Here is a 13,626-nt window from a genome sequence, read left to right on the forward strand (position 1 = left end):
AGGGACATTAGTGGTATCACCATCCCCACACAATGCTTCCCCAGAACAGGGCTCGCCTCCTTCCCTAGCATAGCTATTATTGTATTCACCACACATTCCTGCCCACCAAAAGACAATCAGAAGCAGAAAATTCATGTCATATTCGACTTTCCCATTGCATCCAACACACAGTAGAAGCATGTTTTGATTTTTATTGATAGGCCTACCCATTTTGAAAAGCAGATGCTTGTCATCAGACATTCTAACACACTCGAGTCTTTGAGAAACACATCTGTATCAACATCTTGGCTAGCTAAAGTCTGGCAGGTACTTAACTGGTCAATAATTTAGCTCTGGTTCCCCAGACTGCAATAAGCCCTAATGACACATCTTTCAATGCAATAGTCTTTTAGAGTCACAGGACTGTCTCTTTTACTTCAAGGTAAGTAGACTGACTATATTGTTTCTTAACCAATAAGGCACACTATTTTCCATGGTTCAAAGTTAAGCTTTTATTCAGTTTTAAATTAAAAAAATAAATTTCATTATTAAATAGTGAGATGGGTCTAACTAATGTTCAGAGAGTTTGTTAGTCAGGAACCAGGGGTCACCATTAATGGGGGAAGATCATCTAAACTAAAATTATTAGTGTTGTACTGTTTGTGTAAAGTTCAACAGTGGCATGATCCCAAAGAAACTAAAATACAAAGTTTTAAACGTGTACAATGAAGGGAGAACTGAACCACTTATTTTACTACACCCAGAAGCCTTCCCAGTGTCAGTCCGCGTGGTCGCTATACCACAGTGCTAATGTCATCAGGCTCGTCTGCCTTCTTTTGCCTGCTTGGCAGGGATTTCAAGTATTCAAGGTGTCTCCGGGCATCCTCCTGATTCTGCCTCACGTAGTACACCACATAAGAGATCACCATGGTGAACCAGCCAAACATGGTGACGAGCATGGCATAGTCAGTAGTCTTTTTAGGGAGGTTACAAAGGTCAGCGTCATTGGCAGCATTGAGGAATGGTCTCCCAGCATGCTCATCCAACACTGAAGTCTTGCAAATGACATTGTGAGCTGTCTCATGATTGGATGCCATGCTCCTGAGAACTTGCTGGAGAGTACAATCACAATGCCATGGGTTGTTGGCAATCCTAGCTCTGGCCTTCAGATTATTGAAGGCATTTTTGTGCACGCTTTGAATCCTGTTGTCAGACAAGTCCAGAGTCTGCAGGGTTTCTGCTACTCCTTTGAATGCATGCTCGTCAATAAACTCAATGCCATTTTTGGATAGGTTGAGAACTCTTAGTTGATGGAGGTCCTTAAAAATCTCATTGGGGATGGATGTGATCTGATTGGAGTCCAGATACAGCAAAACTGTTTCAGGAGGGAGATCTCTGGGTATTTCCTTGAGATTTGCATTGCTACAGGTGACATTTAAACCCCCAGAGGAAGAGCAAAGGCAGCCCTTGGGACACATACTGGCAGAATGAAAACACAGTATCATCAGGACAAAACTTTGGAGGAGGAGACACATGGAGAGGGAGCGGGACAGCCACAGGTCGACCAGATTCATCCTGGAACCTCTGCATAATCACGAGTCCACTCCTCATTCACTCCAAGTGTTGTGTGGGCTCTGCCTCTGACCACACTCTGGATTTCCTTCCTGGGTGGTTCAAAAGGATGCAGCTAGCACACCGCCTGCTTCATTATTACCATCCTTGGTTGAGAACCTAAAGGAAAGGGAAGCAGACGCAATTAGCTCTTTGGTGAGGAGAGGTACATTGCAATTAAAAAATCCCTCAGGTGTCTGCCTCATACAGGGGCAGGAAGGCGAGCGAGCTAGGCAGGTAATTTCCATCAAAGCCCCTGAGAATTTCCTGTGTAATGGGAATCTCCTATGGAAATACCCAAGGCTGGGGAGAGGACTCAACAGAGGTCAACATTTCCACATCCCTTCACCTTGTTTTCAGCCAGGGCAGAATTAGAACAAACTTCTACCATCTCTTCTCCTCCTCTCCTGGACCCTTCTAAGGCAATAACATTTAATTGTGCCTTTTATGCTTCCTACAGTACCAGAGGCATTATGCAATTCAGTCCTGCATGTGGGCAGAAACAGAACTGATAACTGTATTTCAAGGCTAATGACCACAGACAGAAATGTCTGTCATGGGCTTTCAAGAGATACTTAATGTAGAATATTGTCTCTAAAGAAACATCTGACTTAAGAAGTGGGCAGTGCCTCTGAGCTCCCTGCACAATATTGCTTGAGGCAAACCAACAAAAGCCTCTATAGGAATTGCTTACTTCCCAAGCTCCCAAGACAACTCTGTGCCTGGGAGGATGCTCACAGTGTATCCCAAAGGATTCTCTGTTTCCTAAACAACACACCTTCAGCCCAATTTAAACAGGGTGCATGGCTCTAAGGCTTTTTATATAAAACAAGATAATTAAGAAATACTGGCTTCTAGGACATCCACAATAAGCTATATATTCTTTCACAGATGCACACCCACCCACACACATGCACACACACATGCTTGTACATATACATGTCATATATGTTTATATATAGTATTATGTGCTGTGTGTGCATAAACACACAAATATATACATTTTATTGTTAGTAACAGCCATGGAATTACCCAATAGATGATTTTCTTTCTTATATGTATTATATATTTTATATGCACACACACAAACACACACACACCAACACACAAACACACACAATGTTGGTCTTGAAAAGAGGTGTGAGAATTGCAAAATTAAGTGCTATTAACAGTGTTATACAGTTTCCTCAACAGCAGGGAGCAGATGAGACAATAAAATTCAGCTTATAGAATTACCCTATGAGTAGTTTACAGTGGGGTGAATGGATCGTACTGAGATTATGTGACTTGACTGAGATCAAACAGCTTGTAGGAGTAAAGCCAGGAATCCCACCAGGACCTTTGCTCTGCCTCATCCATCTCACCTCTCTTTCCACAGCCCCCACAGCTTCCTCCACCCCATCTGCTCTAGGAGTGCAGGAAGGCTCCACAGAGCACTGACTCTGAACTTCTCACCACTATTATGTCGCAACTAAGACTTCTATGTTCTGGATCTTTCTCCTTGTTGGAAATCTCACTGAACTCAACCGAGGGGTCCCTGAATGATGAAGAAGCCACCTTTGACTTCAGAAGTTTCCTTTCAGGATTCAGGGAACAATAAGGACCTCAAATCTCAGCAGAGAGCAGCAAATGACTTCTTGAGTGAGCACCAAATGACTTTGTGTGAACATATATTTTATAAAGATCCCAGATGGATAAATTTATAGGGAAATGACTCCAAATGTTACCAAACTCCCGGAGAAGATGATTAATGTGATCTGGAAGCATAATGAACTGAGTTGTTATTCATGGGAACATTCGATTAACAACAGCAGAATGGTGTGGATGTGCTTTTGGAGTCCTGCATGCCTACATTGCCAGACAGCAAGAAGGAAGGAGTCCAGACACACAGGGCAATGAGCAAGTTCCTGCTTTCCTTGAATACATCAAACACCAGAAAACATAAAGGAAGGCTACTCAGATGCACAAATCACTCTGTCAATAACAGGTTTCATTTGTGGTCAGGAATCCTCCCTCCCTCCTATGTACACCTTTGAAACTACACTGTGACATTTGTTAGTGTCTAGTAACTATATGTTTGGGAGAGAAGGCTTTATAGATGCCCCAGTGAAGGGAAATCGAGGGCAGGGAGGTGGGAATGTGTGGGTGGGTAGAGAAACAACCTCATAGAAGCAGAGGAGGGCGATGGGATAGAGGGTTTCCAGGAGGTAGGGGGAAACAAGGAAAGGGGATAACATCTGAAATGTAAATAAAGAAATAGCCAATAAGAAAAAAAGAACAGGGAAGGGAGGGGCATGCACATAAAACAGAGGGGGGAGAATTACAGACTGGGAATGATGGAGGGGAAAAGATAAGGGTTCATTGGGTGTAATTAGAATAAGTCCATATCAACCAGGAGACTTCCATCAACCCAGTGTCTGAGACACAGATAAACTGAAACGTGGCAAACTCTGCAGGGCCTTCATACTTTGAATATTTATTTAAGTTGATTGCTTTCTGACTATATGTATTCCTTAGTTCAGAGTCTAAGTTTCTTGAGGGTATGTGTCTGTCTCATGTGTGAATAACAGTATGTACAAGAACTGTGTGGCTCAGCTTTAGTCTTTGTTAGCATTATTTGATCTCTTTAAATATCATTCCTTTGTCATTGATTCAATATTACAAAGGCACTTAATTATGAAGTTGATTTGAGAATTATATGAGGTAATCAATCGGCAGGAAGAGAACAGTGCTTGTCAGTTATAGTTAATATCACCCTTCTTGGATGTGTGCCCACCATCTACATAGTGACTGGCACATGGGAAGACACAAATACTGGCAGTGAGTGAAGCAAGGTGATTTTTAACTTAAAAACCATCTCCTTAAATGTCTACTGGTTCCACATGCTAATGTGACCTTGGAAACACTGACTATAGGCACCTAAGGAGATGGAAGAATGGATCTTTTCTCAATAGACTCCTCTAGACTTTGTCATGGTTTCTCTAGAATTACCATTCCAAAATTCATGGTCATACATAAGAAACAATTCTGAAACACACTGATGTTTCAGCAGAAGGTTGCAGTTCATCTTGAGATGGGATCCTTTGCCTCCTAATGAACTGGCCATGGATGGAACATCCCCTAGGAAAACTGACACAGAGCACCTCTTTCTTTCTGAAATGTTGGCTCTAAATAAGTGTCTCACTTTCTAACTGTGATATTTAAAAACTGAAGAACAAAGCTTTTTGAGATTGACTAAATGTATCAGCTACTGTGATTTGGTTTATTACCCCCATCTGGGATATAGTGACAAGAGATTCAGGATGTGGAGAGCTGCTATAGCCTGAAAATTTACAGACTCTGATAATTCATGTGTTGAAATCTAATGCTAACAGAGGGTAACATAAATATGTCTGTAGAAAAGGGATCTCTCATTGCACCTGTGTAAGTATGACTAGAGAAATTCTTGTCTCTGCATTACACAAGGACACACACACACAGAGTACCATCTTTGAAGCAAGAGATGAATCTCTACTATATGCAAATTCTTTTGAGACCTTGATCTTAGATTTTCCAGAACCATTAGAAGTCAATGTCTGCTACATCAGGAGAACAAATAGGCTAGTATACTATCCAGGAGACACACAGCACAGCCCCCCAATTCAATCAAGATCAGATAATTTGCACAAGTGGTGATGGAAGGGCTGTGATGCTGATTAACTACTTCAGAGTGATTAGCAGCATGGCCTAGCCTTAATGTAGTGTGCAAATAGACAACAACTGATGAGGAGACAATGCTCCAAGAAAGAGGAAGATATTCTCTCATTGGTTATCACCTACAAAGAACAATGTTAACAGGAGCATAGAAACATGACCCCACCTCCAGTCGGTTTTGAATGAGCTTTGCATATAAAGCCAAAGAGAAAATAAGCTGCAGTGCTGGAGACAAGGGTACCAGACTGCCATCACAATGAAAGTTCATAAGAGAAGGGTTGGGGTCACAGAGGGATAGCAGAGCCAGCAACACCAGGCACCAACTGTGTCTATGATATAGACCCGGATTCACTAACAGCGCAGGGCAAGTCCAGAAGCACCATTCCTAGCTCAAAACTCCTCCTCTGAATGCCCCAATTCATTGGACTCCATTGTCTTTATTGGCATCACCCCTTGTTCATTTCAAACAGGTACCCATAATATTTCCAAATGTGTGTAGGTGTGACCTGCTCTCCTAAAGATCACTTTATCCCCAAGATTCTTGCCTTGCTCACATTTTTTTTGGTCACATACATTGCTGAGCTACAAATTGAATGCAGAGGTTCGATGATGGCCATCAAACACTCTTTCCAGAATGATTAAAAACTAAGTCATCTTAGGAGACAGAGACAGTTCACTCAGCAGCCGAATGACAGCCCCTGTCTTGTTCTCTATTTCTTTCTTTTTGTGATTGAGTAATAATCAGGACTATTGAGAGGTGATAAGTCAGGTATTAGTAACTCCGTGGGTCACAGAATGGACCATTGTAGAAAAGACAGACATATAACTGCATTCTGAATATATCAGCTACAACCCAGAAGGATTTGTTTAAAAGGTAAAACATTGCAAAACAAGAAAATTCTAAACTCAGAATCTAGATCAAAACACTGGGGAAAAATCTCATAATTATATACATTGATAATTTTTATGTTTCTGAAAGTAAGAGCCTACATATAATATATATTATATATACAAATATATAGTATATAATATATGTGTATATATACATATATAACATTCATATATATATATATGTGTGTATGTACACACATACATAAAATATACCATGATATGCCATTTAAACCACAGGATATCAATACCAGTAAAACAAGTTTAAGTTGAAAGATCTATGACCTTTTCTAAAATTAGGAATAACATTTAATGTCAACATTCATGAAAAGCGCAACATGTTCTCAGCCCCAAGAATGTAGAGAGCAGTAAACATTTTCCACGAGTAGTATCACTCCAAATTTAGAGGCAAACTTTGCTAATGTAATGATAGCAAAAGATCACCACCTAAAGTAACTTGGTAAAGAAGCTCCTTATAGTGGAATCATATGTATATACAGTGTTTTTAAAGGGGGCACACATTTGCACTGCGTACACAGGCACAGGCAATTTCCAAAAGGGATAATAACTTGAAGCAAGTAGTTGGGCAGAGAGACTGCTAGAAGGAAAGATGGTACAGTGCCTACTTCTGTATAGACTTAAATTCTTATGGCATAAAACCACTGTTATAAACACTGAAAAGATAGTAATACAAGGGCACTGTGGAGTAGCTAGAAAACCAACCCAGTTGGGCTATTCAGCAAGTAATTGTTCTCCCAAGACAAGGGCTTAACTATGGCAGCCCAGGGTCAATGGCAAATCACATATCAGGGTTAGGGATTGAAACATAAATGAATAATATAAAAAACAGAAGTGTGAGCCACACCCTGCAGCAGCCAACCTGAAGCACACCTCAGCTCTGTGAAAGACAGATAGTTCAGCAAGGACTTTATGCAGAAGGGCAGTTTCTCTAATTTTAGTGCCTGTTCAGGGCCGGGGACAGAAAGCTACATGTGCACCTGACCCACCAGCTCCAGAGGATGGCCAGGTTCATTCAGCCCACCATCAGGTCCGGTGGCCTCTGTGAAGACACAGGTAGAGTCCTTTATTGTCTCCACACATGTACACTTGCCTTTGAGTGTCTGCCAAATGCCAGGCTGGCTTGATGGCTATGGAAAAAAATACCAAATAAAGAATCTTCACTTATTCTTCTTCACATGGCTTTTATTTACCTAGTCTAAAGTTGAACAACTTGGTGTTTTCAAGGCTAGATTTCTAAAATGTGCTCTTATTTTTGTATAGCCATGATCAATATGGCTGGATATTCAATTTTAAAGGGAGTATAGATAATATATATAGCCAACATCTCTGAAAGAAAGAGATGTTCTGTGTTAGTTTTCCTATTTAATTTTTGGATAAGAAAATTATAGTCAATGAATGGATTTCTTCATGGCCTTATTTTGCATTACTGGGATCATATTTGCAGATCATTTTCATCAGTGAGTCCTATGAATTTTACTTTCATCTGATTCACAACCACAGGAAGGTTCTATGAAGGCCTCAGCTGAAGAATATGAAAATAAAATTGTAATTTTCAGCCTTAAGCTTCATCCAGTGCCCTTCCAGATCTAGCACACATCACCATTCTTTCTGTTGATATCACCTGCACCCTGACCTCCTCCATGATTGAGGTAAGTTGTGTTTCCATGGTGCTTTTACCTTAGGTCACATGACTACCTTTTTTGAAACAGAGCAAAGTCATCATTGTCAGTGGCCTGGTCCCATATTTTCCTTGCTCCTACTCTTGCCAAGCCAGGTTAACGTGACCCAATCCAGGCCATCCCATTAATAAGAGGTGATTCCTTTCTGTTTCTACAGCCTCCTTTCCCCATCATCAGCCACTATACTCAGTATACAGACAAAACATGAGTTTCACAATCATAGACCACTACATATTCAACCAACAGTGCATGGTTACAGAGAAAGAAGCTACCAGAATCCATAGAGGCTGAAGATCTCTACAGTGTGGAGGTGACTCCCTGATTTCAATGAAGCTGTGGTCTGAGGACAAGCCAAGAGTCCATCAATAACGACAGCTGGGACTGATCTTTCCACAAAAGGCACCAATGCTCCCTGGGACCGAAGAGACTCCTGTAGTATCCTAACAGCCACTCATTATCACATTCTGCCATCAGGGCCACTTAACTACAGCAGTTACTAGACTACATTAATCCAGTGGATACTTACTGTCTGGCCCATTTTCAAATTAGTCACATTAGTATAAAATTATTGAATGAAATTTCGATCTGTTTTCATTTCATCATTGCAGAGCTAATATTTCAGATTTATCACATACCTAGCAATTGTTTAGAGATGCACCCATGTAACAGGGTGGTAAAACTGAAGTTCTAAACTTGTTCTGGTAAAGTGGATATAGAATTCCCAAATAAGGAGTTAAATTACTATATGGTACTTGACTGGAACATGGTATTGTAGTCTAACATCTTCTAACATAATTTCAGAATGAAAGAGGTCAAAAGGTACTTTTCATCATCTTCCCCAAGGGGGGTTTATTACATGACCCTTGGAGTGGGGGTAAAGTGAGTCATCTAGAATCATAGCCAGCTAATGTGTTGTTTGGAGGCCATCTTCATATTTGGAGGTTGAGTAAGATGTCCTTCAGTGTGTAAACATGGATGAGAAACTGGTTCCTATGGGTCAGATATGGTCACTAAAGGCAAAGATATTCTCTGAACTATAATAGGTAATATTTAGTTTCTAATGTGAAATTACCACCCACAAGAAAATAAGGGAGAATGCTGAATGCTAACCAAGGAGTGTCTTAGCTTTAGATGTAGGAATATCTGGAATTAATATGGCCCTAAACTAATGGAACCATAGACAGGGACTGTGTCATGGAAGAATCTTTAGGTCAAGCGACCATGAATCTTCCCATCTATTTTTACTTCGAAGGGAAGCTGACATCTCACCTGTGGGACTGAAGTGGACAGGCCAGAGAGGAGAAAACAATTCCCACTTTCTCTTTTAGCCTGAAACAAAAGAATGTAGGGGAAAATTGAATCTGGCATTCAATGTTATGAATACTCTTTTGGAATAAATTTGTACTTTGATTTAAATTAAGTTTTTTACTTAATATGATAATCTTACCTTAGGCTAATCATGAAACTATGGGTCTGAATGGTGTACTCATTAAAAGACCCGGGACAGTCAAAGAAATAAAGATTAAGAGGATGCTGAGGAAGAAAAAGGAACTATATTTTGTCAGAGAGGCAAAAACATCCTCCCAACACTCAAGGAGCAGTTGAGACACTGGTGAGAATAGACTAAGGCTTCATTGGCTACAGCCTTTTCATGGTACACCTGCTCAGGGTCAGAAGCAGAATCTTAAGTCCAGCTTTTTAGGCTTAGTGAAGCACAACACTTAGCATACTTTACTACTAATAATCAACGTCCTGTTTCCTTCTCATGTAACTCCACTAAAATGGGAACACCAGCCTAGATGCATTGTCATAACACAAACTTCTGTGTGTTGTAAAAATGATGGCAGTCTAGGAGGAGAAAAGGAGGCTTTGAGGACAGAAGTCAAACCACAAATATGACCCAGGACCTTACATCACAGACACTCTCAGCACAGAACTCAGGCCCCTAAATTCCCCGGATCAAAACCTGGATCCAGGAAACAGGAAGGAAAGAACTGGGTACCTAATTTCCCCTGATAGAATCTGGATCTTAGATGTCCCCAAGGATCCTTAATGGCCTCCAGATAAAACCTGGAATCCAAGGTGTTTGTTCACAGGTAAGAATTTAGACTCCAGATGTTCTCAGGACAGAACCTGGGTCCAAAATGTTGTGCCAGGACAGAACTCTAGCCTCAGATATCTCCAGGACACATCTGGACTCCAGATGACCCTAAGAGAGTTTTCATATGCACTTGCTCTGTTCTTCTCTTTCCCTTTCACTTCCGGTACTGAGAGTTTATTTTTAAAAGGCATGAGACCCATTTGTTCCCATTCCAGTTAGCTGAAGTACAGGTTTTCTTTTTTTCCTGCTTAAAACCTACATCACAGAATGCATCTTTTCCTGGCTGGTCTTACGTCTACTTGATAGTCATCAGAGATTGAGGGAGCCTCAACTGAGGGAGCCTCAATTGAAAAAAAATGCCTCCATAAGATCCAGCTGTAGGGCATTTTCTTCATTAGTGATGGATGGGGGAGGGCCCAGCCCACTTTGAATGATGCCATTGCTGGGCTCGTAGTCCTGGGTTCTATTTGAAAGCAGACTGATCAAGCCATAATGAGCAAGCCAATAAGCCTTGCCTCCTCCATGGTCTCTGCTTCAGCCCCTGTCTCCAAGTTCCTGCCTTGCTCGAGTTACTGTCCTGACATCCTTCAATAATGGAGTGAGATGCAGATCTATAAGCCAAATAAACCCTTTTCTTCCCAAATTGCTATTAGTCACAGTTTCTACACAGTGACAGAGACCCCAACTAGGACATATTTCTAAGTGAACACTTGAGGTACTAGGCAATAAATGTTGTTTCTGATCATTTTCTCACAGTCCTACATGATCGAATGGTCACAATGCCCCCAAAGGATTTCAGAATTCTTCTTGTCCATAAATTCACTGAAAAAAACAAATCAAGAGACTCCAAGATTCTTCTAGTTTTCAGCCAAAAACTTTTCCTGCTGTGGGTTCAGTGCACAGGGTAAAGATATTTTCATATCTTGACTAATATCCATAATTATTATAGAGCATGCCATAAGTTTCTGAGATTAAGTGGGAACCATCCACCTTGGCTTCTCTCTGCTTCTCTGTTATTATCTCTCAGCATGTGCGTATACATTTACAGAACTGAGAGCATTGGAAACTTTTAAAATATAACCTCCATAAATTCAGCTCTCCAAGTATCACCAGCTTGCAGATTGCTTGAAGGTCATCTTTACAAAGCTCTAACTTACACTGGATTCAGATTTAGCTCTGTGTCCATGACAGATTGTTACTTTCTAAAAAACACTTTATCCTTCTTAACCCTCTCCCATATCTATTTTATATCAAATTGATAATAGTCAATGGCTTGAGCGGGAAAGCACCAGATTGAGACAAACCAAGGTCTATACATTGGATTCAAATCTCAGCTTCACAAGGAGCAGTGTCCAGGGTTTTAGCAAGTCACACACTTTTACACTTCAGATGTTTAGGCTCATCCCAATATACCAAGGATAAATCAAATCATCAATAACATACCCCTAGTGCTGTCATAGTTCTCAGGATATTGAACTAAATTCAAGGGAATTATATTTCCAGAAGCTTTTGGTCAGTAAAAGCTTGATTTGCAGTAGATGTTACCAAAAATATCAAATACTTTTATGGAAGAATTTAAATTATTTTCTTATAGGTAAAGGAAATGGCTTTTGCCTCATTTTGACAAGGGATTCATGTCAGACAAACTCATGACCTGGCTTCAACTGAGATGAGAGAATCACCCTGCTTCGGACTGGGGGCGTTGTAGAGTGAATGGATACAGAAGGAGAACAAGCACAGAACAACACAAGAGGAAACCACCGCGATAGCAACAGGAAGACAGGACACGTAACTTCCAGTCTTTTACATTTTAAGCTTCCACTACCGTCTCATCTTTGCACACCACGTTCTTTGTGTACTTAAAACCCTAATGTTTTGGCAAAAGAAGAGTTCAAGATGCCCATCTTACCTACGTTGTGATGTTGAAGTGGCCCTGCTACAAAACCTGTTTAAAAACAGAACAAAGCAATGACCTTTGGCTGGGCTGGATGGACATATGAATGCAGGCCTGCAATCTCAATTACTCCTGGATGCCAAGGCAGAAAAGTCACAAGTTTAAGGTCACCTCAGGCTATACAACAAGTCTAAGGCCAGTCTGGGAAAGTTAGAGAGACTCTCAAATTAGAAGGTAAAAATAGAGCTGTGCACATAGCTCAGAGTGCTTGCCTAGCACTCGGCATCATTCATTATTCAGCCAACTAATCAGCTGATAAAATATGTTAAAGTCAGAAAGAGCATTGGAGTTAGAATGGCTTCACGTCTAACCGTTTTGTCCAATGACAGCAGTTATTAGTGATCTACAGTACTGTGCTAGTTAATAGTTTTGTGATTGTTAGGGTGCCCTATTTAACAAATCAATTCAGCATTTCCTTCTGGGAAATGAGTTGCAAAACACTCATTTTTAATGCATATCCCTCCTACTGCAATAGCCATGATTCTTATATGACTTTAAGTCTCTTCTGTCTAGAGGGAGAGTCATGAATCTACCTGGCTAGACTTGCTTTGGCTACACCAGTAGGCAGCAGTGAGAAGGTAACAGGTCTGGTTTGAGTCCCTCTGACAGGACCAGGCCAACACACATTAACATACTCCATGGGACCTGCTAGACGATGGGAGGCCACACAATATGGAAGCCAACTGTTCCACCTGCGGTACTTCAAACTTGAGCCAGCTGCGCTCCATACATATGAGCAAATGCTTGTCAAAGGCAATTATTTAATCTTTAGCTGACCACTCTTAGTGAGCCAATGAGACTGAAAGAAGTGATCTATCTACACACACCTGTGAAAATGACAAGTGCCTTGTGGATACTTTATTATGTAGATGATAGAGACACGTGATTTTACCAATTAAAAAGCTTAATATATTTGGTCCTTACCCCATGCTTGACTGGTACTTGTTTAACATCAACTCCTAAGCTCCTTAACAAAGTGGGACAGAGGGCTCATTCATAAGTGCTGTCATTGCTCCATGCTGAAGGACACCAGCAGTTCCACTGTCATTAGAAAGCAAATTACTTAATGCTATTTGCTGACCATCACAGTCAATGATATTCTGGGTTGTTATGGTAACCTCTGAACAGTCCAGAAAACCTGACACATAGATGAAAGATATTCATGCAATCTGAAGGTCAGACTTGAATAACAAATTGAAATACTGTTTGCTCATGTTTCCCTGATGTCTAGAACAATGGGGGATGTGGATATATGCACCTTGTGTGGGCCTGGAGCTGAGAGCAGGGATTTGGAAATCATACTGAGTCTAAACCCCAGATGCTTCACAGTACTTACCTTGGTTCCCCTGTGTGTGAACAGAGCGCCCAGAAGCCCTTACAGCTTTGACCTTTTATAAGGATAAAGCAAGATTATTTAGGTAAGACACCTGAACAGAACCTGGCTCTAGTCTGTAGACAACGAATCTGAATTATGTGCCTTTGTTGAGCTGTTTTTATTTCCAGTTCGATCTTGGAAAAAAAAGCCTATGTTTCTTTCCAGTTCCCAGAAGCACCCTCAAAACAGACTAATGTCAAAGGAAGCAAAGGCTATAGAAATTCAGTGGAAACTTAACCATTATGCCTTGGTGATTCTATGGTACACAAGTGCAATAAATAACAATTTATCATTTCAGAACACTCTGTTACCATGTGTCTTGTAT

General features: G+C 40.7%; 1 protein-coding gene across 1 annotated transcript in view; it reads right to left on the reverse strand.

The window, feature by feature from the left end:
- Positions 1-500: 500 nt before the first annotated feature.
- The window catches only part of Lrrc3b (leucine rich repeat containing 3B), a 90,337-nt gene continuing 77,211 nt past the window's right edge, over positions 501-13,626 (reverse strand). Inside the window, exon 2 of the mRNA XM_052190709.1 lies at positions 501-1,710. Within this exon, the coding sequence (XP_052046669.1) occupies positions 774-1,553 (780 nt within the window). The 5' untranslated portion in view covers positions 1,554-1,710 and the 3' untranslated portion in view covers positions 501-773. The remainder of the gene's footprint in view (positions 1,711-13,626) is intronic.

This window comes from Apodemus sylvaticus, chromosome 8, assembly GCF_947179515.1.
Source record: "Apodemus sylvaticus chromosome 8, mApoSyl1.1, whole genome shotgun sequence".
Lineage (NCBI taxonomy): Eukaryota > Metazoa > Chordata > Mammalia > Rodentia > Muridae > Apodemus > Apodemus sylvaticus.